This window comes from Rattus norvegicus, chromosome 15 (genome assembly GCF_036323735.1).
Source record: "Rattus norvegicus strain BN/NHsdMcwi chromosome 15, GRCr8, whole genome shotgun sequence".
Classification (NCBI taxonomy): Eukaryota; Metazoa; Chordata; class Mammalia; order Rodentia; family Muridae; genus Rattus; species Rattus norvegicus.
Genome location: NC_086033.1, coordinates 105,156,647 through 105,182,351, shown reverse-complemented (window position 1 = coordinate 105,182,351; position 25,705 = coordinate 105,156,647). Strand labels below are relative to the sequence as shown.

Below are 25,705 nucleotides of genomic sequence, written 5' to 3'. Positions count from 1 at the left end.
ATATATGTATGCATGTATATTATATTCTGGGGTAACTTAGAGGGTACAAGTGCCTCTTATGTCTTAGATAATTTTTTTTAGATTTTTGAATCAAATTTTTTGATTAACCCAGGGCGCCAGATCTACCACCGAGGTGCACACCTGCAAGCCTAGTGTGCTGTTTTTTAAACCAGGTATTCTAGAATCTGCTGGGGAGCAGCAGAGCTTTGCCATGTATCCTTTAGGATGACAAATTTGGATTCTGCCATGAAAAGCCCTGAATTGCAGGTTCCCAGAGAAAAGGGCCGAGAGGCAGGAGCAGCGTTATGAAGTCGGTCCCAGTAGCAGGACTTGGTATCTTTCCTTGGAGGGAAGCAGAAACACTCAGGAAGGTCCTGCCTCCCCTGCTGTCTGATGGCTTTCAGCCTACAGCTATATGACAGGCAGGAAGCCTTGAGGTTATTAAGGAGCAAGGTAAACTATCTCCCTAGTGACCCAGGACCACTGTGGTCTGCTCAGAGGTTCTCAGTGCTGTTCTGTATTCTCCACAGTTTCCTCAGAGAAAGGCGAAGGTTGTCGGAAGCTTCATAGGCCCCCCAGAGTGTGTTTATTGGTGTTAAGGAGTAAATTTGTTATTTAGTCTTACAACCAAGAATGAAAAGCTATATTTATAGACATGAAAAAAGTTACTTAAGAGAAAAAACAAAAACCAGCATTAGTGTCTTGTGTCATCTTCCCCCCAGGGACAAAGGACCCAGGTATTCAAACAACATAGAGTCAAAAGATTACAATTTGGAGAAAATCTGCGCACCTCTCTCTCCCAAAAACGTTTCTGTAATATTCTAAGGGACAAAGAGCCTCACCGTCCCCATTCTGGCCAGGAATCAATGAACAAGTATTGCTTTCTGTTTCAGGGAAATTGTTCCAAAGTAGAAGGAGTTTGAATGTCAGTCGTGGCCCACGTCCTGGCAGTAGTGGTGGGTCACAGCTGACTTTGGGCACTGTTCTCATAGAGACTGCCACTTTGTCCCTGGAGAGACATTTATACCATGCTTTCTTGTTGATCTGTCACAGTGATGATATCAACTGTCTAATTACAGTGTAGTTCATGACTTAGCAGTGCCACAGATTCCTCCTGTCTCCATTTTGATAGAGTAGAAGCATCCTAATAACTCTTTCTAGAGGCATTGTAAACACAGTTGGTCAGGGAAAAGCAGCCTTTCTCATACAGAGAGGGGACGACAAGCTTAGGAAAGGGGTTAGACAGTGAATACGGTGAGTACGGTGTACGAGAATGCAACGGTAGCCTTTGATGAGCAGCAGCAATCAACTCTTAAAGTAATAGAACTCGGCATAGATGTCTGCCAACTATGTACAAATGGTCATACACACACATAGACATTGTGCTGCCTTTGCGTGTTTCCAAGTGGGTAAGCTGACATTGAGACCCTACGTATAATTTTATATTGTCATAGTGCACGAAAGGCAGTAAATATTGGAAAGGATATTTGGAGGCAGCTAATGGGTCCCCACTCACATTTCATAAAAGTTAGGGTTCGGGGTTGGGTTAGCTCAGTGGTAGAGCGCTTGCCTAGGAAGCGCAAGGCCCTGGGTTCGGTCCCCAGCTCCGAAAAAAAGAAAAAAAAAGTTAGGGTTCGGTGTCTAGTGTAAGCTGTGGGTATATGGGAAAGAAGAGTGTTTACTCTGCCTCTGAGTATGTACCTGAAAGTCGTGAGTACAGAGATACAAAGATGACTAGGATGCCCATAGCTCCTGGAAGAGGAAGAGGATCTCTGTCCACAGATGAGTGAATAAAGCAACAAGATGTCACAGTGTTTACTTGTGGGAAGGAGATGCTTATGGGCATGTACCACCACACCCAGCTATACCACATTCTTTAAAAGGGTTGTGGCTATAGGATTTCTAGCTAAACATGGAGGTACAGTGGTCAATCATGGGACTGCGTGCAACATCAGGGTGTCATTCATGCAGGATGTTAGTTTATATTCAAAAACAAGAAGAATCCACTGTGGGATATTAGTTTGTGGGATAACGTTTCTATGGTACATTTTGTTTTGTTTTATATCTTGTTTTGGGGATGGTATCATGTTTGTTTGTTTTGAGACAGGGTCTCAAGTATTCCAGACTGACCTCAAACTTGCTATGTAACCAAGAATGCAAGAGAATTTAAGGTGCAAGTGAGGATAGAAGGGATCGATGATTCTAGGAGGTGTTCAGATTTAGGACAATCCTCCTCTGGGGAAAGGTGGCCACTCCATTCTCTGTCAGTAACATCCAGTTTCTATCCCCATCTCCTGTCCCCCCACCCCTTCCCAGTTCTTTTCCTCTTATAAGTACACACAACCCATAATGCTCTACAAACCAGTAACCTGAGGAGGAAGCCGAGTGCCAGGACTTACAAAGGCCTGGAGGTTCCTGATCTCATTTCCCATCTACCCTTTGGAAAAGAAACCATTTCAACACTGTTTTTCCCTAGGTGCATGTGCTTGTGTGTGTGTGTGTGTGTGTGTGTGTGTGTGTGTGTGTGTGTGTGTGTGTGTCTGTGTGTGTCTGTCTGTGTGTGTGTGTGTGTGTGTGTGTGTGTGTGTGTGTGTGTACATTTTTCAATAAAGTAATCTTGGGACTTTGTTTTTAACTTTTTACTAAAAATGTCCTTAGTGTAAAATCCTTGCAATTTTGTGAGCTATAATTCACTGCCCAACCCAACAGTGCAGCTTTCTGTGAACATTGTGGGATATTAGTTCATGTCTGGGGCTGGACCTACCTGGGAAATCTAGAGTTTCTGAATCAGCATTAGGCAGGCCTTTAGGGATACAAGCATTTCATTCTGCTCAAGTATGAGAAGTGACTACGTTTTAACCACTTAACAAGGAGGCAGCGGTGGCTTCTCTGACAGTCTCTCGGCTGTGCACCTGGGTTGAAAGTGTGTATTTAACCTAATACCTGAAACCTGCATGAGGGGCCCAGCTTTGCCTGGTGCTTAGGGCCACACATAGAGAACAGAACCCTGATTTCACACTACTGAACACCAAGGAGAGGAGAACGAGTGTATCGTGGGTGCTCATAAGAAGCAGGAGGTTTTTTGGTTTCCTTTTTTAAAAAAGACTTCTTAAGGAGTTCATTTCAAAGATTTATTTATTTACTTTATGTATGTGAGTACACCGTAGCTGTCTTCAGACACACTAGAAGAGGGCATCAGATCCCCATTACGGATGGTTGTGAGCCACCATGTGGTTGCTGGGAATTGAACTCAGGACCTCTGGAAGAGCAGCCCAGTGCTCTTAACCACTGAGCCATCTCTCCAGCCCAAGAAGCAGGAGGTTTAACGCATGCTTGTCATCATATAAATCACATCCCATGAGACCCTAGCCTACAAATATGAAGTTCAGAGTCCAGCTGGGTATCCAGTGCTAGCAGCCTGGGAACCCAAGAGATGTCAGGGTTAACAGTAAAGGACAGACTATCACTGCAGGCACCCAGAGCCTTGGTGAGAACCATGCTTATGACAGAGGAGGAACAGACACAGAAGGTCAGGCTGTGCCGCAGGGACCCAGGCTGGGGTGTTTATAGCTAGAGCTGCTAGCCTAGCATGTGTTAGCGTGCACACACACACACACCACACCACAGGTTGATCTTAGCTCCATAAAAACAAAACAAAACCACAGGGGAGATGTCCTTTAGGAGCCATCCTCACTTCACTCTTGGTTCTGTCCATTGCCGAGTGAGCGGTCGGGCTCAAGGATGGAAACTTGAGGGTCACAAGTGGCTAGGGAGAGAGACACCACTCCCACTGCCCCATTCCCAGACAGTCACTGGAAGGTGACAGCACCTCAGAGAGTCCTCAGGAATGAACTTTCCTCGGCCTCCGTGGGGCTCATCCTCTCTAGTGCTGTCTGTAACTCAGTCTTTTATTGATGTGTTGGATTTCTTGGTGTTGTAGAATTATCTTTAAATTCTTGATACAGTGTGTTTGTGTATGTGTCTGTGGTTTTCAGTGTAAGCACCAGCGGAGGCTAGAAGTGTACCATTCCCCCAAGCTGCAGGTAGGTGGTTTTGAGCTGTGACAGGAATGTTGGTGACTGAATGGGAATTCTGCTGGAACAGAATTGTAACCTCTGAGCCAGCTCAGCCCTGGGGAACTTTTTCTTTGTTTTTGTTTTTAACACGATTTTATTGTTTTGTAAATTGTTTATGCATGTGTATGCTCTTGTCTGAGAAGGCCAGAGGAGAGCGTTGGGTCCCTGGAGCTAGAGTGACAGTTGTTAGTAATCTTCCAGGAATTGAACTCTGCAAAGAGCACGTGAGTTCTTAACCACTGAGCCATTTCTCCTGCTCCTCTTTGGGAGTTTAAACTTTCCTCAGAAACTAAATGAAATTCTTTGGGCCCCTTTCTTGTCCCAAGCTTATCCATTTCCTTAATTACAGATGAATTAAACATGGAGACGGGGGGCATGCACATGAGTGTGTATGTGTGTGTGCATGTATGTTGGGCCAGCATCTGCGGATGGCATTGTCAGAAATGAACAGAATCTTGAGTTACTGAATGACCTGGACAGGAGCTTTGAGGTGCAGTGTGGGAGTGCCCTCCACCATGTGGGTTTCTACTCGAGCTTGGTGCTGGGGCCTCTCATGAGCAGCTCCTGTGCTCGGAGACAAATGGCTCCTCCAGATCCTTGGAAAGATCCCAGAGTCCTCTGCTGCTGTGGTTTCAGTGTTGCACTACATCCAAAAAAAAAAAAAAAAAAAAATGCTTAACGTACAGAGCAATCCAGCCACATTGCCACATTGCATTTCCAGCAGACGTCAAAGGGGGAGAGACACACAAGACACCATGCATTGGCCTCGGGCTTGGGGTGGGGGTGGGGGCAGGGGTGGTCGGGAGCCATCCTGGTAATAGACAGTAAGTTGAAACTGGAGATAACTTTAAAACATTGATGTGGGTGCTGCATTCCTTTGGGCTGGCTGAACATATTAATAATTAAAAAATCAAGCCAGGGCTTTTTGTGTGAGAAGGCAGTGGGGGCTGGGCCAGTGTCTTCTGGGTGGCCTGGGGGTGCTTTGTGCTCCTGTCCCTCTCTTCCCCTGGTTACTGTGCACCTAGCAGGTGATGTCCTTTTCAATGCAGATTGAAGACCAGGTGTGCAGAGGTCTGAAGGGATAATTCTATAAATAAAGCCAAAATGATGACAAGGCTGGAATGCTGTGTAACAGATTGCTAGGCGGACTCTGCAAAGACGGTCACAGTCTTTGGGTGTGGTGTCACATTCCTATAATCTCAGCCCTTGGGAGTGGAGACAAAAGGAGCTAGAGCTCAAGGCTAGCCTTGGCTACCTAGTGAGTTTGAGGTCAGCCTAGGTTACATAAGACCTTGCCTCCTAGAAAGCTCTTGCTGCTGCTCTCTGACCCAGTGTCTCAGTAGTGGCTGAGGCAAGGCCACCCCACCCTGGGTTGTCTGCTTGGTATCCCACCTCCCTTCCACTGGGAAAGCAGCCACACTCCCTCTCCTGCCTGTCCTTGGTGTCTGTTTCTGCCTGAGAGAGACCAATCCCAGCTTTCTGCTCCTGGATCAGAGGAGACAAATACTTGGTCACTATCCCTGCAGCTGGCTCAGGTTACAGCCTGCCCCTTCTCCAGAATCTCTGCTTTAGTTCATTGTTCTCAGGTCCCTGGGGAAAGGGTGGGCCTTTTGTTTCAGGCTTTTAATTAAAATCGCAGAAAACGTGATTTATGTGCCCAGTGGATATACATGCTCCCCACCAGGAATCAGGAGTATTTTTAAATAGTTGAAGGCCATCATGAAGTGATTAGTGAATAGTCAGCCCTGTGTGAAGGGAGAGGTTTGGAAAAATCAAGATGCCACAACTGTGTGCCCATGGCTGTAGTGTTTATCTTAATCTGTGTGGTAAAAAGTAAGTCAAAGCAAAGTCGATTCTTGTTTTTGTTTTTGTTTTTGTTCTTTTTTTCTTTCCTTGTCTGCTTTCTCACGGTTCAGTTGCTAGGACTCAGCTTGGGAAGGAGTGGGGCTCAGAGTTCCATGTTCACAGAACAGAGGATTTCTGAGCCACTGAGGGAACTGGAGGTCCTAGAAGGCCTGATTGTGTGTGTGTGTGTGTGTGTGTGTGTGTGTGTGTGTGTGTGTGTGTGTGTCCGTCCAGGCTTTCCCCAGAATTACACAGCCAGCCAAGCAAAGGTGAACCTCCAGGGTTCCAAAGCCTTCCCAGTGTCCCTTCTCAGATTCCACAACCTGAAGATTAATGAAATGTCAGACCTCACCTTTCTCCTCCTTGGAAACTTGAGCTTCTTGGCGGGTTAGGGGGTAAGGGGTTCAAGGTCACGTGTGAATTAGACTCCATCATCCCCCTTGGGGTGTGGACTTGGGTTGGTTTAAAAATGGGGAGCTGAGTTTAAGCTCAGAAGACAGGAGTGCAGCAGGTCCTGGGGCAGTAAGGGCAGGGCATTGCCAGGTAAGGCACCTGTTGCCTCTCTATGTCCCGTTCCCCTCCCACCTCCCCAACAAAGCTGGCCCAAATAGCCCAGAAGTTTCTAATGCTGACCTTGTAGCTCAGGGGTGTCAGAGTATTTGGAGGGAATCATGTCAATCAACAGATAAATTCTTAAAGTAAAAAGAATCCACTTGAGTTTCTAAGTTTCAGGCCAGACTGGGAAATAGGTGTATGTTTTACTTTTCTTGTTAGGGTCTGGGACCATGAGAAGTTTGTCTTGGGGGTCCCAGCTATACACATGCCCTTCACAGTGCCTCAGAGGGGCCATGCGCTGCCTTCTCTTCTGTTTCAGCTACTGCAGTGGTTCTGTGGGCTTCTTCATGAGACTCTTGTCTGTCCCTGGACAAGGTAACTAAGGATTTCTGTGTGTCAAAGGCTGCCAGTATTTAACCTAAGGAACTATACGAGAGCTCCTGGTTCCAGAAGCTGGGACGTTTTCTTCTCAGTTGCATTTGAACTTGGAGGTTTCCATCTCAGTGGCTCTTGAAGATGCTAACCATGCTTTGCTGTGGTCATCGCATGACAACCACAGTCCGTAGTATGAAACCCCCGTCCCCCTTCATATTGAGGTTTCCTCAGTAGGATAGAGATGTGATTGGGTCCCCAGACTCTCTGTCTGTGGGTTCAAAAATCAGGCTGAAAACACTCAGAGAAAAGAAGGGTGTGTGAGCCTGCTGCTCTCTAAACGGCATAGCATTCAGCTCTTCAGACCGCCTGGTGTTGGAGGAGGTGTTTGAAGTAATGAGAGGCAGTTGATAACTACACAGGGGAGTAAGCATGGGCTGCATGCACAACCCACCTAGGATAAGGGACCTGGGCATCTCTGGGTGACACAGACACCCTGGACCCAGTCCCTCAAGGTCCCTGAAGGATAACCGTAGTTTATTTCTAAACTTAAAGAGTGGGGCTGGCCATTGTATAAACTACTTTATACGTTATAAACTACCTTACATTTGTATAACTGTGCTGGGCATTCCCTTTAACCTCTACAGATTCCCCAGAGGAGCAGTGATCATCCCCTTTGCTATAGATGAGGAAAAAAAACTGTGAAAGATTAGGTAATTTGCAAAATGTTACCGAGCAAAAAAGAGGAAAAAACAGTCAGCGGGGCTGCTGTTCTTTGCCATTTTTGCTGTTGATTTTTGGAAATAGGACCCAGGCCCAGCCTCTGGCCGGGATAATAATCACAATGGATAGAAATAAGGCTCCATGCTCTGCATGGCTGTGCACACCTTTAGTCTCAGCAGCACTCAGACTGAGGCAAGATCATGAGCTAAGGGCCTCCGTGTGGAGTATTAGCAATTCCAGGCCAGCCTGTCTATGGTAAAAGCTCTCCACACAACCCACAGAATCATACAGTACTGGAAAGAAACTGCACCCATTGTTCCAGGGCCCAGGTGCTCACTGAGTGTAACTCTTAGGAGACCGTCTTGGACTTCTTTATAAACCTAATAAATGAAACTATAGAAATTTAACATTAATTAGTTTGTCATAGACTAGACTATCGTCTGAATGTGACCTTTAATACACAAAATCTATAGAGAGGTTAAAATAGAACATTTGTTTGTGCTATAGCCATCCCTCATCAATTTCTGTAATGGATCAGAGAGCTTTTGTCTTAAGAGGAAAAGCCTCTTATGCAAGTAATGGATGGTGATTGGCAGTTGCCCTTTTCCATCCCCATTGACTGTTTTATCTGTTCATTCTTGAAACATTCACAGGTAGGAAGAGATGTCTCTTGGCCTCAGAGGAAAGGCATGGAGAGTGGTGGATAATGGAATCAGCTGTTAAAACAAGTCTCAGGGACGCTGTTATAAGGCCAAAAATTTATAGGGTCAAATAACAGCTTTTCGGGTCTGTAGACAAGATTTTGACTAATGTGGCCAGCATTAGTCAGACTGAAGGGAATTGACACTCATTTGACGACTCCACAAGAAAAGCAAAATACTACTTTATTGAAGTGCGTTGGAAAGTATGGTAAAAAGTCTGTGTTGCTGTTGACTTTGCATCTTTTCCCAGCGGGAAGGTTGAAATGGGAAGCACGTTATAAACAAGCAGATTACTGTGGCTGGATTTCAGTGAAGACTGTGAGGGCTGGAGAGCTTGGGACACTAATGGTGCCCACCCCATTGGTGACAAGTCACCAGGCCCCCAGGGGCTCTAACCTGATGCTCTTACTATGCAGGCCCTGTTCTTTCTGTACTTGGAAGTCAGTTGGAGTTCAAAGGCAGTTTTCGACAGAACAAATACTTTTTTTTCTAGAATCTCTGTACGTAATCTCATGTATCCCAGGCTTGTGGAGCTTGCTATGTATTGGAAGGCGACCTTGAATTTTTGACTCTCCCTACCTCCACCTTCCAAGTGCCAGGACTATAGGCATGTGCACCTGGGCCCAGATTATATGGTGCTGGAGCAAATCCAGGGCTTTGTGCATACTAGGTGAGCACTCTAAAGAGCTACATTCCCTATCCAGTCCTAACTTTTTAACAAAGCTAGTCTTACGTGGTTTTGCTCTGTCACCATCACCAGCGTTATCTCTCCCATTTGTTCTGAGTACAATGTGAACTAATCCTTCACAGTTTCAACATCTTTCTTAAGATACACTTTGTTTGATACCATTGTCTTCTGTTGGATTAAGACCTTCTGCTCTTTTCTTATGTTGTCCTGGAATTCAGTGATCTTCTCTGAGTGCCTTTCTAGATGGAGTCCTAATTATACTATAAGCTTATTTCTTCCTCCTCCTCCTCCATCAGACTGTACTATAAACTTATTTCCTCCTCCTTCATCAGACTCAGTAAGAGTGGCAGATATGTTTTATTAAATGTTGTATCCTATTAGATCCATATCTGGAGGAAGGTCAGGACCCAGACAAGATTTGGATAGATAAGTAATTATTTATGCTGAGTTTTTAAATGATTGGTAGAATGTTTTTCATCTCAGCTTACCCTTGGGATCTGGCCGATATTTATTTATTTATTTATTTATTTATTTTTGTTCTTTTTTTTCGGAGCTGGGGACCGAACCCAGGGCCTTGTGCTTCCTAGGTAAGCGCTCTACCACTGAGCTAAATCCCCAGCCCCCGATATTTATTTCTTACCTTGATTACTTTAGGGTGCTGATTGAGCAGAAGGTGACTGTAGGAACCAGGTCCTTAATGCTCTGTATGACTAGTACAGCATTTCAGAGCTGTACTGTAGAGCTGCGCCTGCAATCTCACAATCAGGATGAATAACCAAGCAAGCCTAGCAACTAAAGCAGTAGTGGATTATTTCTCACAGTTCGGAATCCAGTCCAGGCTCAGCTCAGTGGTTCTTCTGCTATAGCTTTTACCTAGGGAGGTCGCATCTAAAATGGCCTCCCCACTCATGTGGTGTATCAGCCTTGGGAGAGTGAGCTGTTTTTCTCCATATAATATGGACTTTCTCACAGCCATCTGATATTGTTTCTCAAGGAAGAATTTTTAGAAACATTCTTTGAGAATTTTGTTACAGTATACAATGTATCCTGGTCATATTCACCCTTGCTTCTGCCCTAAATCTTCCTACCTTCAGCCCCATCCCACTCCAACTTCATGCCCATATAACCCATATAACCACGGAGTTCAGTTGGAGCACAGTTTGTGCTGCTTGAACCTGCATGGATGTGGGACCATTCACTGGGGTGTGATCACCCAACGAGGACCTACACCCCTAAAGAAAGCTGATTAACCCAGAGCCTCCGGCACTAACCAACTCTCAGTGACTCTTCGGCTAGAGATGGAACTATGAGCCCTCCTCTCTCCATGCTAGAATGCCAGCTGGTTGGGTCTTATGTGCACTGTAACTTCATGAGGGCACTGATCATGTCATTCCCCTTCAGTCAGCCCTGGCTCCAACAGCCTCTCTGCTCCCTCCTCCTGCTCCCTCCTCCACTGTGATCCTCGACTCTTCCGGTGGGTGTACTATATACATCCCATTCCTGGCTGACAGTGTTCACAGCCACATGTGTGTCTGACACATATCATAGACATGTGCTCTTTGCCCTTTGACAATGGAGTTTCTATGTGAACCAGTGTCCACCACATGAAGTTGAGGTCTGACAGGTGCAAAGACAGAATTCTTCATATGGTGCTCAGCTTAGCTTAGGAAGAGGAAGGGGGTGTAATTGCCTTCCTAAAGGCTGCCTTTGGCATGTGCGCAGTGACTTCTGCACTTTGTTAGTCCAGCCTGTTTTCAAAGGAAGAGGAAATAGGCCTCACCTGTGGTCTTGGAGCAGCATGTCTACAGTGAAGTCCAGCCACCCGAAGCCTTCATTAGAGGAGATCTCAAAAGGATACAATGTAGCTCAAGAAATACTAAAAAATAGCACATGCTAGTTAGTGCTGTAGAAGCCATCTGACATGGGTTTGTTGTATGCTTGTTTTTGAATGAAGTCCCTAGAGGGTGAAAACATTTGCATCTGGGCAGAGTGTAGTTGGTCAAAATCAGTTAGGAATTGGTCACAATGACTGATATGTAAATGCAAATTTGAATCAAGTCAGTCTCTCTCTCTCTCTCTCTCTCTCTCTCTCTCTCTCTCTCTCTCTCTCTCACACACACACACACACACACACACACACATTCTGTCTCTGTCTCTTGGAGACACTGCTCTGGTATGTGTCTGACTTTGAACATACAGCAATCCTCCTGCCCTAGCCTTCCAGAATTATACATGAGAATAACTGTGTCTGGATTTAAGTCTCTCTCTGTTGATTGAAAGTTGTTTTCTTTTCCAGATGAGAACATACACACACAGCAATCCTTCATCTAAAAAACAAAATCTAAAAGACCCACTGGCAGTTATTTTTCTCACCCAAGAAGGGTGTTAGGGGAAAATGTCACATAATGACAGGTTCTTGTGTTCATAATTCTAGTGTGAAATTTTTTGCAACAAATTTTCTTTCTTCCTTGTGTTCCAATGAGAAATGGGCTGTTTGTCGAAGGTCTCACATGTGTAGTTAGCTTTTTAAGATGTAGGAAGAGCCAAGTTAAATCAAGGGAAGGAAACTGTGTAAGGACACAGCATGTGCCCCATTTGAGATGCACAGGCTTCGATGGGCAGTTTTCTCTGTCATGATCATGGCTGGCTCAGAAAAGGTTTGGCAGTCTGGGTAGACATGATCTTGTGTTGAGGCTTTTTGAAGTGCTTGTACCTCTTTCCTGTGTATATGATCATATATTTCTGTAGCATTCCTTGGAAATGATTTTGCAACCAAGGTCACAATTTGTTTGAAATATTTTCTATAAACAGAGACCCTGGGTTTTAGACGCTCCCTGGAGGCAGAGTGGATGAAGGATTCACATGCACAGGGCTGGGGTGGAGGATGGGGAGATACAAATGTCGCTTTTGATAGTAAGGAAGCCACCGTCTGCACATGGCTTTAAGTCGTCCCCCAAAGCCTGGCATGGGACAAACAAGTGCAGGGGGAGCACCTTGGAAAAGACCGCCCAGAGCAAGACCTGGAAATCTGAAACTTAGGGACAGGACAGCCAATAGCATCAGGTGACAGATAGGGTTGCAAGAAACTACACAGCAGAAGGAGCAGTCCACAGAGCAGTGAGCTGCCCACAGTGCAGAGAGCCTCTGCCAGCTGCTCCTCCATCTTTTGCAATTAATCTCCAGATTAAATGATCAACTAATATGGGAAAAAAACAAACTCAGGAGTTTTCAAGCAAAGAAGTACAAATGGCCAATAAATACATTTTTTTTAAAAAGTGTAAGGTGCTCACCAAGGGAAACAAAAACCAATGAGGTTGAGATTCCATCTCACCCCGGTCAGAGTGGCTATCATTAAGAAAACAAAAATTAGGGGCAGGAGAAAGGGTGACGAGCTCTTGCTGCCCTCGTACAGGACCCGGTTTTGATTCCCAGTACCCATGTGGAAGCTCACAGCCATCTGCAACCCGAGCTTCAGGGTTTCGATGCTTTCTGACCTCTGCAGGCACCAGGTATGCATTTGGTGCACATACATGTATACAGGCAAGACACCCAAGCACACAGAATACAACAGAAGAAAGTAAGCAGCAAGCGGTGGTGATGCTTTGGGGGAGAAATGGACCCATGTTCAGTGTTGCTAGGACTGAGTTAGAGCAGTCACTGTGGAAGTCTGCATGGAGGCTGCTTGGAAATCAAAAACTAGACCTTCCCCCAGCATCTGGCTGCTTCCGTCCTGGGGGTTTGTATGTAGGGTAACTGAGGTCTGTAAACTGCAGAGATGCCTGAAGTCTCTGCTCGAAACAGCCAGTTTCCAGATCAGCCTGGGCAAATGAGGAAACTGTGCTGCAGTTCACAGTGGAGTATTCTGCAGCCATGACGCACAACGGCACCGTGTTTTCACAAATATGGAGCTCTTGGTGGTAAGAGAAGAAAGCCAGACTCGGGAAACAAATGTCTGTCACACCTTTTCTGCCATAGAAATCTCTGAGGTGTTCTGTTGTTGTTCGGTAGTTTGCTTTTTTAAAGAGTCTGGGAAGAGAGGCTAGCGGGAGAAAGGACAAGAGAGGGTCACAGAGATGTCAGTAAACATGGACGCAGGACGTAGTATGTACGTATGGAGATGGCATAATGAGACCCGTTATGTGCAGTCAATGTGTAATGCTAATACAATTTAAAATGTAAGCCTGGAATCTCCTGAAGCAAGAAGGCTGTGATCTTCAGGGGCAAGGAGGGGCTCTTGGTCTAAAGACTCATTTAATAATTAGTGGTGACTGAGCCTGCACTGCTACCTAGACCAGGTGTGGACACTTCAGAATGTCAAAGCATTTGCTGTGAGTGACCTCTGTCCTCACTGCAGGGGAGATTGGAGGAATTTTGCAGGCTCTGGCCTTGTTGCAGGGCCATCAACTGCACCATTAGCCTGACCTTAAGTCCTCACCAGGTCTTCTCTGTTCTGTTCACAGACGGCCATCCTGAGGCGGCAGGGGCGCTACGTACGTTCCACGGTCCCTGCAAATGCAGAGGAGGAAGCACAGAGCCTGTTTGTCACCGAGGTGAGTTTTTTATTTCCTCTGCATCGTGGACATTGCAAAGACATTTCTTTCCACTCCCCCTTTCCTTGCATCTCGTTACTTTTCTGAATAGTATCAAAGAGGTAGCGATGGTTCTATGATGAGAAGTTGTCAGCGTCGAATGGGTGGGAGTGTCTGGAGAGCGCCTTTGTAATTCTCAGATATCGATTTCTCCAGAGTTTAACTTGTGGGCGTAGACTGAAGAATAACTCTTAAATGGGAATGCCATTGCCTGCTTTGTCATCAATACTGCCTGTCATGGTGGATCCATGAGTTCATTATGGGCTCATTGGCCTCACTGGTACGTCTGTCTCTGCAAGTTAAGTCAGGGCTAGAGCCAGGTGCAGCCACATCCCACTATCCCTGAACCACGTGTGGCGCCATTACCAGTGATGGGAGGCTTTCATTCCCTGTAGTGTTTCTCTATTCGTCCTGCTATGTGCAGGTAGAAGAAACTCATTAGTTGCTGCAATTTTGTTTCTTGAAATGGTTCTTTTTTTAGAAATGAGTTTTTGGGCCAGCAAGATGAGGAGAGGGGGGCTGGGGATTTAGCTCAGTGGTAGAGCGCTTACCTAGGAAGCGCAAAGCCCTGGGTTCGGTCCCCAGCTCAAAAAAAAAAAAAAAAAAAAGGAGTGAAGCATTCACATTTGGGGCTGGGGATTTAGCTCAGTGGTAGAGCGCTTACCTAGGAAGCGCAAGGCCCTGGGTTCGGTCCCCAGCTCCGAAAAAAAGAACCAAAAAAAAAAAAAAAGATGAGGAGAGGGCCAACTGCACAGTCTGGCCTCTGACCTTCTCACATGTGCCCTCTACGTTACAGTGTTTTGTTTTACTTGAGATTTTGGAAAAAGATAAGTCTGGGTATAAACGTTTAAAGCAGTGTTGTTACTCTGCCTCGTTTCCTTCTCTACCACATTAGTAACCTTAATTCTAGACACACACTAGGCATGTTGATGTAGGCTCGCACACACACTATACCTGTTAATATAGATTTATACACATACACTAGATATGGTTATACAGAATTTTACACACACGCACACACACACACGCACACACACACACTGGGTAGGTTTTTAGGTTCACACACACACTAGGCATGTTTATATAGGCTTACACGCACACTAGTTGTATTTATTCAGGCTTACACACACACTGGGTATGTCTATACAGGCTTACACACACACCAGGTATGTTTATACAGGTTTACACACACTAGATATGCTTATGTAGGTTTACCACTCATAGGTATGTCTATACAGGATTACACGTACACACTGGGTATGTTTATATAAGCTTACACATACACACTGGGAATGTTTATATAGGCATAGACTCTTTTAAAAGGCAAGCTGTAGCAAAATCTGGCCTGCAGCCTATTTTACATGACTAAAGTTTATTAGTACATGACCTTGCCCATCTGTTTACGTATTGGGCTGCAGTCATAATAAAACTAACTTGCAGTAGAGATCCTGTGACCCTGAGAGCTGGTGGTGTTATGACTGCATGGACCCCTGCAGAATGCTTGTTAACTTCTGTCTTAGAGCATGTGGCAAAATTATTACTCATTCGCCCAACTCCTTAAAAAGGCAGGGCAGGGGGTTGGTGTGTGTAAGATTTGGTTTTTTAAATTGTTTCTTCAGATTTATTTATTTCTTTTATGTTCATGAGTGTTAACTTGCATGTGTACATGTGTATCATGTTCATGCCTGGTGCCCATGGAAACCAGAGGAGGGTGTTGGATTCCCTGGAACTGGAGCTATGGGTGGTTATGAACTATGACGTGGGTGCTAAGAACTGAACCCAGGTCTTCTGCAAGAGTAACATGTGTTCTTAGCAGTTGAGCCACCTCTCTAGCCCAGGTTATTTTAATGTTGTGTGTATGTGTGTTTGCCTGCATGTGTACATATATGCCATGTGTGTACAGTGCCAGCCGAGACCAGGAGAAGGCATCAGGTACCATGGAACTGGTCCTGAGCCATCGTGTAGATGCTGGAAATAGAACCCAGGTCCTCTGCATGAGTACCCAGTGCACTTAGCCCTGGACCATCTCTCTAGCCGCTTATCTGCATGAGTACCCAGTGCACTTAGCCCTGGACCATCTCTCTAGCCGCTCATCTGCATGAGTACCCAGTGCACTTAGCCCTGAACCATCTCTCTAGCCGCTCATCTGCATGAGTACCCAGTGCACTTAGCCCTGGACCATCTCTCTAGCCGCTCATCTGCATGAGTACCCAGTGCACTTAGCCCTGGACCATCTCTCTAGCCACTCATCTGCATGAGTACCCAGTGCACTTAGCCCTGGACCATCTCTCTAGCCACTCATCTGCATGAGTACCCAGTGCACTTAGCCCTGGACCATCTCTCTAGCCGCTCATCTGCATGAGTACCCAGTGCACTTAGCCCTGGACCATCTCTCTAGCCACTCAGTGTTTAATCCCTGCAGGTTAAGCAATCTGTGCTTCATCCTGAGCTGCTAGAGCCCATGTGACTGAACTGTGTTAGGCTTCTGCCATCTGCTCTCCACCCTCTTGCATGGAGGGACAATGAACTTGTAAAACAAACTGCCTTGGTGAGCCTCTCACTGTAATGCCAAATTCTTGTCCAGGTTCCCAAGTTTGAAAGGTAAATTAGGTACTGGATTCCATCCCTACCCATTTGGACACACAGTTCCCTTGTTAGATCACTGATGGGGTCTGTTGTGCCTAAGACTTTCTGGAGCCACACGGGGTGGGGCTTGCTCTGTTTGGTGCATCAGCCTTGGGATTTAGGCAGTGCCCACAACTAGACAGGCAACAGCACTTTTGAATGAGGCTGAGGTAATTTGGCATACTTGATGCTTTTTTTTGTAGTTTCTTGTAATTTTACTCTCTCTCTCTCTCTCTCTCTCTCTCTCTCTCTCTCTCTCTCTGTGTGTGTGTGTGTGTGTGTGTGTGTGTGTGTGTGTGTGTGTACACAAATGTGTACCACAGTTTACAAATGGAGGTCCAAAGATAGCTTGCAAGACCTATTCACTTCTACCATGGGGCTTCAGAGGGGTGAACTCAGGTTATCAGGCTTGGAGCCCGGTCCTTTACCACTGAGTCCTTATTACACAGTTCCGTATATTTAAATATTTATAATTCCCCATTTTGCTTAAGACTGTGAACACATAGGTATTCCAGTATTTCATTCGTGAAAATATCAGTATTTCTTTCGTGAAAACATTCACCCCCTTTGCTTTTGTCTCTACCGCCTGCTTTTAGTTAGCCGGGTACGTGCTGTACCTCAGGACGTTCAGTGTCTTGTTAGAGGCTGGTGGTGCAGAGCAGTTCTCTATGCTCCAGCATCATGGTCAGATAAAGAGCATGGGCAGTCAGGCCCGCCGCTTACATGGGGTGGCTATGGGAAACCTGAACTGAGTGTGACTTCCAAACCCATTTGGTGGCTTTGGAATGTAAATGTGAATGTGGACACCGGATGCCCAGGTGCGAAAGTATTGCTGGAAACTGTGAACCGAGTTCCCAGGGATAAAGTAACACTCAAAAGTTCAGAGCTGCGGCAAAGGAGAATGCTCACCTCCCTGACTGACTCTGCTCCGCCCCTTCTCTCATTTTGTTTCACCTTCAAAAAGTATTCTAGAACACCCAAACTTCCTTCCATTTTCATCTTTTAAAGCAAAATGCTCACTGTGAAGCCTGGCATTAAAAAAAGGAAGAAAGGGCTGGAGAGATGGCTCAGTGGTTAGAGCACTGACTGCTCTTCCAGAGGTCCTGAGTTCAAGTCCCAGCAACCACATGGTGGCTCACAACCATCTGCAATGAGATCTGGTGCCCTCTTCTGGTGTGTCTGAAGACAGCTGCAGTATACTCACATACATAAAATAAATAAACCTAGAAAAAAAAAAGGGAGAAAGCAAGCAAGCACCCGTTGTTGTTTCTGTTCAGTTGGTTGGTGACTGCTCAGGTGGAGGCTGGGATGTAGACAAAACAATTGACGTCAGTGAAGTGGAGTAAGAATAGGAATCTTATTAAAAAATTATTCTGAGTCAAATTTTTCTGTTTTACAATCTTTATTATTATTAATTGAGTAATTAGTTGATTTACTTACATCCTAATATCAGCCACTCTCTCGCCTAGAACCACCCCCCCCATCCTCCCTCCATTTCCCTCCCCTTCTCCTGTGAGAAGGGGAGCCCCCCTACGTTCCCCCATCCCCAGCTCCTCAAGTCACTTTAGGACCAGACACATCCCCTGCCACTGAGGCAGACAAGGCCACACAGTTAGGGGAACAGAATCCATAGGCAGGTAACAGATTCAGGGACAGCCCCGTCTCCAGTTGTTAGGGACCCACATGACAACCAAGCTGCTCATCTGCTACTTATGTGTGTGGTGGGGGAGGGGTACGGGGTCCAGCCTGTGGGTGGTGGTTCAGTCTCAGGGGCTCCAGGTTAGTTGACTCTGTTGGTCTTCCTGTGGAGTTCCTATCCTCTTTTGGTCCCTCAGTCCTTCCCCCAACCCTTCCACAAGCGTCCCTGAGCTCCAGCTAATGTTTGGCTGAGGGTCCCTGCATCTCTTTCCATCGGCTGCTGGGTGGGGCCTCTCAGAGGACAGTTATGCTGGGCTCCTCTCTGCAAGCACAACAGAGTATCATTAACAGTGTCAGATTGGTTCTTGTCCATGGGATGGGTCTCAATCTGAGCCAGTCATTGGTTGTTCATTCCCTCGGTCTGCTGTCTCTGTCCCTGTACATCTCGTAGGTGGGATGGGTCTAAGGTTTTGTGGGTGGGTTGGTGTCCTTATCTCTCCACTGGGAGACCTGCCTGGCCACAGAAGGTAGGCTCAGCCAGTTAAACACCCCCTCCCAAAAAAATTAGGTATGACACAAATACATCATTGTTGGTTTTACATGTTCCTTTTCTGTACCAGTTTTGCATATGTCAAGAGCTAACTAGAAGCTCACAGCCACCGAGGCAGATAGATGAAGGATACCCTGGTGGCCCTCTGTCAGGTAGTGAGGTAGTTCTGCTATAGTGTGTGAAACGTAGTGACACTAAAAGAAGCCTTAGCAATAGACTGAGTGCTCTGTACAGTACATATGCATGCTCATGTACACAGGCACGCACGTACACACATACATGCACACATGTACACACATGCATGTATATTTACACATGAACACACATGTACACATACATGCACACATACACTCACACATACACATGCATGCCCCCACACATGCACACTCACATGCTCCCACATGTGTGAATGCGCTCACAGACACACACACACACACACACACACACACACACACGTGCACACAGGTAAAGAGGTCATGGAGCCATGTAAGTTGGAGGCTACATCTTTCCTACTCATCATCTCACTTTATCACTTATGAATGTGAAGAAAACTGAGGACAAATTTAAATGATTATAGTTGCTAACAGCACCAGCTCTAATGTCAGGAAATGTCATGAAAGTGTCCTTGGGCTCACAGTGCTACTTTCTTTCGTGTCCTCGTAAAGAGACTATGGCCTTTTCTAAAGCCATGTGCTGGATGGCTCAGCAGGTAAAGGCACCTACCGCTAAGCCCGCTGACCTGACTCTGATCTTCTAGATCCACAGGGCAGGAGGAGAGAATCAGCTTTGTCAAGTTGTCCCCTGGCTTCTCCACGAGCACAGTAGCATGCCCTCTCCCCACACACAAATAGATAAACATATGCAACCGTCTTGGTAACTCCACTGCTGTAATGACGCCAGGACCAAGGTAGCTTATAAAGGACTGAGTCTACTGGGAGCTCACAGTTCAGAGGGTAAAGGCGTGGCCATCATGGCATGAACATGGTGGCAGGAGTGGTACCGAGGCAGTAACCGAGAACTTAAATCTCGATTCACAAGTATGAGCCTGAGCGTGAGATTTTGGCAATGGTGCAGGCTTTTCAAAGGGCAGAGCTCTACCCCCTCCAGTGACACACCTCTTCTAACAAGGCCACACCTCTTAAGCCTTTCCAGACAGTTCCACCAGCTGGGGACCAAACATTTAAATATATGAGCCTGTTGGGGCATTCTCATCCTAACCAGCGCAGCAGCATAAAACACTTCTTAAAAAACAACTGATTGTAAGCCAGGGATAGCAACTGCTGCTTCAGTGTTACCATAAAAAGCCGCTGTCAGATTACTGATGTTGATAACTTGACACAGTGCCTCCAGAGGGTCATGTTGCACTGCTTCAAAGTCTTGTGTCTCACAGGAGACTCTGTAGGTGATGTTCGATGACTGACGGCAGAACTTTGTATGTCTCTAGGGTCTCACTTCCCAAAGCTCCTCCTGTTCCCCAGAAGTCATCACCTGACTTTCTGTTTCTCTGTTTTTTGTAACCCTGCACCAGTGCATCAAAACCTACAACTCTGACTGGCACCTTGTGACCTATCACTATGAAGATTACTCAGGAGAGTTCCGACAGCTTCCAAAGTAAGTCGGCTGCCTGCTGGCTGTGTGGGAGGGGCTTCGGGCTCGCGTGTATGGCTTCACCCATGTAGTCAGAGTAATCGTGAGAGCGCTTGTAGACGAAATATGTGCATGGTACAGCTTTCGATCATAAGACCCAGTGTCACAGTCTGATCTGGCTAAGCAGGGGTAAGAACATATGGGTGACTCAATTCTGATCTGAAATTCTGTTTGGAAAACCAGAACGTTTTCACCAAGGTATATATAAAAGACAAGTATATTGAAATGTTCTGCAGTGCTGTTTTATGGTTATTAAATCGATCACTTTCACTATCATTTATTAATTGTATGAAGTAAGGGCTTTCATCGTGACATTTCCCCCATGTATGTAATGCTCTGATCATCTTCAGTCCCTGTGGCTGTGTTATGTTCCTCCTCCCACTGTTCTGTTTCCTCTGCATTCAAGACCCACTTCCACTTCTGTGTGTGTCCACCTCCTCATTACTGTTGACACACTCAGTGTGTGTGCACCTGGGTCATAGCCACACTTGCATCCAAACATGCACCGTTCCTCTTGTCCTCATTCTCCCGTCCCTGTCCGTCCATCCTTATATCCTCATTCCTTTATGTCATTATGTATCTGCATAAAGTTCAAGGGGCACATATTCGAGAAAGCATGCACTTGTGTTTCTGAGACTAGAATAATTTCTGTAATGTATTTCCGGTTGCATTCAATTTTTAGGGATGAAAAAAATGTCATGATTTCCCTAATGCATCCATTCCCCTGTCGACAGATCCCTGGGTTGATTCCAGCTCAAATTCTTGAGGATTGGAATAGTGCCGTGTGTGTGTGTGTGTGTGTGTGTGTGTGTGTGTGTGTGTGTGTGTTTTCAAAAGAATATTTTGGAAAAGAAATGTGTGAAGACTGTCTATATTAAATAAATTTTGTTTTGAGAAAATAAGTATGAGAGTGCTTTCCCAGGTCAATTCCTTTCCTCCTTGCAGCTCACGAGTCCTCAAGCATACCCAAACCGATAGTGCTCACGTGGGTTTGTCATAAAGGGAGGCAGGGTGGAGCGTCTTTGAAAACAACACATTCCAACACAGCGGTCAGCGGGAAGTGTAATTGGTGCTGGGAACAGCAAATGGTGACAGGCTGTTTTCAGTAACCACCTCCACTGAAACCTTAGCCACCCAAGGTATACTGTTCTTTGGGTCCGGTGCATTTATGAAATTCCGAGCCTTTTGTCTTCTCCTCAGCGGACCTCACTGTTTATTTTTCTATGTGTGTGGTCCAGCCACTCCTTAGAGTGTTCAGCCAACTTCCTGACTGACTCTTACACATCAGAGAGAACACTCCCTGCCAACACTGTTTCTCCACGTAGATGGGCTCCTTAGCTAACTGCCCAGTGTTCACTTGGGAACTTGAAGATAATTCCCATTGGGTCCAATTAATCTGCCTTCCCTGAGAGGGCTTGTGTAAGGTGCCCTGATGCCTAGCGCATAGCTGTTTGTATAGCTGTAGCTACTGCTGTTATAGTTGTGAGTTTCATCGTCCATCATTAACCATCACCCTCCATCCATAGTCAATTAAAACTCTGTGACCCTGTCTCCCTTTCCCTCTCATATTTTACATTAAAAAACCATCCCACCAAGTTGTTTCATTAGCGTCCACTCTGTTTTCTTACTTTTAGTAGGCCTCCTAGCCACAGCAAGCTGTGCCTTATTTCTACAGTGGGAACTTTGCCTGCAGTCCCTTGGCTCGCCCACTTGAGAAGCAATGGCGTAGACTGTGTAACTCCTTATCTCAGTGGCCACCATTGGGTTTATTCTGGGCTGGTTCCTCAGATGGATGGAGAAACAGACTCTATGGATTATGCAATTACAACGCAAGTTTTCTTTCTTCTTTTTTAAAGCAAAGTGGCCAAGTTGGATAAACTTCCAGTTCACGTCTATGAAGTCGATGAGGAGGCTGACAAAGATGAGGTGGGATTCCTGTTCGTTCCTGCCCCTCTTCTCCCTCGAGACTGACTGCACAGGCTTTGAGGGACGGGCCAAATTCAAAGCCCAAACAGGAAGTGGGATGTTTAGTAAAGCAAAGGAAAAGTTTTTTTTTTTTAATGTACTTTTGGATTGACTTAAGGTCCCAGTTCTATCTCGACTGCTTAGCATCTCATGGTCTCTGACTCATGTTTTTGTTCTGGGGTCATTTGCAAAGACTTGGATCAGATCTGGCCACTGTTGAAAGATACCAAGATCTTAAATTTAGATGGTTTTTCAGCAGGATGTCATTCACTGGTAGAAGTAAACGGCTATTTCTCCAGTGACTGTGTTAGTGCAGTGTAACTTCAAGCTCCCTAACTCCTGGGGGAAAGGTGGTACTGAAAGAAGTGTGCGTATGAAGAGGGCGGGGCCTTGGGTCTCTGCATCTCTTATCCTCATGGTGTGAGGTCAGACTCTGCCCTATACTTAGTTGTCTACTGAGTACAGTGTTGCCCATTGGTGGACATTAATAGTGTTCATGTAGCGGCTTGTTTCAGAATTAATTCTCAGAAATGTGTTGCTGGGCATGGGGGCTCACAGCGCATTCCTTTAAGCCCAGCACACACTGGGCAGAGGCAGGTGGATCTCTGTGACTCTAAAGCCAGCCTGGTCTACATCGTGAGTTCTGGGCCACCCAGGGCTTCAGAGTCCTTTTTTCTTAAGGTGCTGATGATAGGGATAGGAAAACGCAGTGAAGGTGTCCATGTACAGTGCCTAGTAGCTTAGGAAATCCTGACAGGTAAATGTTTTCTCAGTAGCAACAACAAGGCTAATACTACACATCCCGAAACAGAGCAGGAGCCAGTCCTTTCTGCCGATGTCAGCTTTGTAACAAAAGACTTAGCCATTTGTAGTCAGCGTTGCCTTTGTCTGTTTATGGTCTATCAGGCTTGTCTAGCTTTTGTCACTGTGACCTGATGTTGCCATCTATATAATCCATACTCGAGAGCTGTGCAGTCGAGTTACAGAGCAAAAAAAACAAAAAAACAAAAAAAAAAAAACCAAAAAACAAAAAACCTCAAGAAGTTTTAAGTGTTGTGTTTGTTGGGCCACATTTATAGCCATTTATGTCCCAGGCTGCGGCTGGGACATGCACAGTGTACACCAAATAAAATTTTAGCTCAGTGCCCACCACCTCGAAAATTTTCAAGAATTTGCTTTTGTCCTCTAACCACGGAGGAGTATAGTTTGAAATCTTTTTTCATGAAGCCAGGCAGGGCCGTACAACTGAGTGGTTAAGTGCGATGTGTGGTCTGCGGCTCGTTAAACTCCCAAAGGAAAGGTAAAGAACTTGCCTTGGCACTCACCTGACCTTTAATAGAACAGAGGTTCTAGAAACGTACCCTCATGGACTTCTCGAGGCATTCATCGCCCAACCTGGAGCAGGTGGGATGATTTTCCGACTGGCCGCACTCGGGGAAAGGGCAGAAGCCTGATGCTTTGTCTTACTCTTCTCCCTAGGACGCTGCTTCCCTTGGGTCTCAGAAGGGTGGAATCACAAAGCACGGCTGGCTGTACAAAGGCAACATGAACAGTGCCATCAGCGTGACCATGAGGGTAAGAGCTCCTCGTCCTGCTCCTCCCTCACATGCAGCCCTCTCTCTGGGTCTTGAGAATACTGCCCGAGACAAATGGTTATGCTGATTTTCCCACAAAAGGGATATTGTCTGACTCCTAAGATGCTTTCTTGGTGACAGCCCCACCATTGCCAGAGCCCTGTTCACCTGCTTGCCCACAGCCTCCCGAGCCCTGGCATAAAGAGGCCATCACAGGGCTGAGGCGAGGGTGCCACTCGTTGGGTTCCCTTCCTTGTCTTGACTGCATAGTGCATCTTTGAAGGAGGGGCCCAGGGTTGGACCCCCTCCCAGCTCCCCATCAGGCAGCTCACAGCCGCCTGTCACTCCAGCTGCAGCAGCTTCCCACACCTCTGGCTTCCACAAGCACTGGCGCTCACGTGTGCTTACCCCACACAGACACTTAAACATAGGAAAACATTAAAATGAAAAAAGGTAGTGTAAGGAGTTGTGCAGTAGAGACCAGGATGAATCATAAGGAGAAGAGACACAGTGAGGAAGGAAAGGTGAACACGGAGATACAAACCAAACTAGAGAAGTGCTGGCTGCCAGGATCCCGAGGTCCAAAGTCCTTCCAGGTCACTAGTGGAGGACAGCCCATGTTGTGTGAGTTGGGGGTTCTGGGGATGTGAGAACATCTCTGCCTTCCTTGGGTTTCATCCAAAGTTGGTACTGCCCTCTGTACTTCTGAATGGTTGCGTAAAATTCCTAGCTCTCTGGGTGAGAAACAATGCCCTGTGATGGGAAGGCAGGAAGACTGTTGTGGGGAGACTTCCCCCACCCAATCCAGTCACCAGTGGTGTTGGCTAGAGTCCCACTAACTTTAGAGAATGCTGGCTGGGTTGTCAATAGCACTGGTGGCTTGTCAGTTCCCACTGTCCATTTAAGAAGAGCTGTCTGTGTTTCTTTCTTTAGTCATTCAAGAGGCGGTTTTTCCACCTGATTCAGCTTGGCGATGGATCCTATAATCTAAACTTTTATAAAGATGAGAAGATCTCCAAGGAGCCGAAAGGGTCCATATTCCTGGATTCCTGCATGGGCGTGATCCAGGTGAGTAGGAAAAGGTTCTGCCAAGGTTTCTGGTCTGCTGTGGCACTGAATGAACAAGCAGAGTCAGGGAAATGCTTCCTAACGTGGCTGACACAGTACCTACCTGAAAACAAACTGTATTTCCATCATTTTGAACATGGCAGGAAACTGGGAGAAGGGAGGCTAGTGTACGAGGTTGTGTGTTTAAAACGTGGCTATGATGACAGGCACCTATAACCCCAGTCCTCAGGACAACTAGGCAGAGGGAAGTCTTAGGTTCAAGGCCAGCCTAGGCCACATAGTAAAACCCACCAAACTGAGATGTCCCCGTCCTAACATGGAGCCTTGTTCCATCGCACAATTCACAAACGACCTGGCTCATTAGAATCCGCCCAAGTAGTTGCAGAATGAAGACCATGAATGTGTCCCTTCTGGGCCTCAGACAGAGAGGTTCTGTGACCAGTGAGCAGTCTCCCTGTCAAGTAGACAGTAGAAGGATTCAGTGTCACCAGAGAAGCCTCCCTCAAAGTGACAGTAGCTTGGAGCTTGGTTCTGTGAGGACGTCGTGTGGTTGGGGACAGGGCTCTCAGGGGTCTTTCTGTTTTAGTGTTTACATTCTTACCTTAAGTCCAATTGTATCACCATCCTCTAGTGATATGCTCATCTCATCTCACTGCAACAGAGAGAGTGCTGCAGCCCTGCACCTCTACACCCCTGTACCCCCTGCATCCCTGCATTCCTGCACCTCTATATCCCTGCATCCCTGCACCCCTACACCTCTATACCCCTGCATCCCTGCACTCCTACACTCCTGCATCCTTGCACCCCTACATCCCTGCACACCTGCACTCCTGTAGGCCTGCACACCTACACACCTGCACCCCTGCACGTCTGCACTCCTGCACCCCTACACTCCTGCATCCTTGTACCCCTACACCCTTGCACACCTGCACTCCTGCACACCTGCACTCCTGCATGTCTGCACCCCTACATCCCTGCACGTCTACACCCCTGCATGTCTGCACCCCTACACCCCTACATCCCTGCACCCCTGCATCCTTGCACCCCTACACCCCTGCATCCCTGCACCCCTACACCTCTACACACCTG

The 25,705-nt window shown here is 46.4% G+C and overlaps 1 protein-coding gene across 47 annotated transcripts in view; it reads left to right on the top strand.

Moving 5' to 3' along the window:
- Dock9 (dedicator of cytokinesis 9) overlaps window positions 1–25,705 on the top strand; it is a 271,459-nt gene that overhangs the window by 107,448 nt on the left and 138,306 nt on the right. For all 47 annotated transcript variants that reach the window (XR_010057802.1, XM_063274005.1, NM_001105759.2 and 44 more), the window contains exons 3-7: window positions 13,421–13,510; window positions 19,891–19,973; window positions 21,866–21,935; window positions 23,454–23,549; window positions 24,482–24,616. Coding sequence is in view for 46 of the 47 variants with exons in the window: in XM_063274005.1 (XP_063130075.1) it covers window positions 13,421–13,510; window positions 19,891–19,973; window positions 21,866–21,935; window positions 23,454–23,549; window positions 24,482–24,616 (474 nt within the window). In the remaining variant the exon portion in view is untranslated. The remainder of the gene's footprint in view (window positions 1–13,420; window positions 13,511–19,890; window positions 19,974–21,865; window positions 21,936–23,453; window positions 23,550–24,481; window positions 24,617–25,705) is intronic.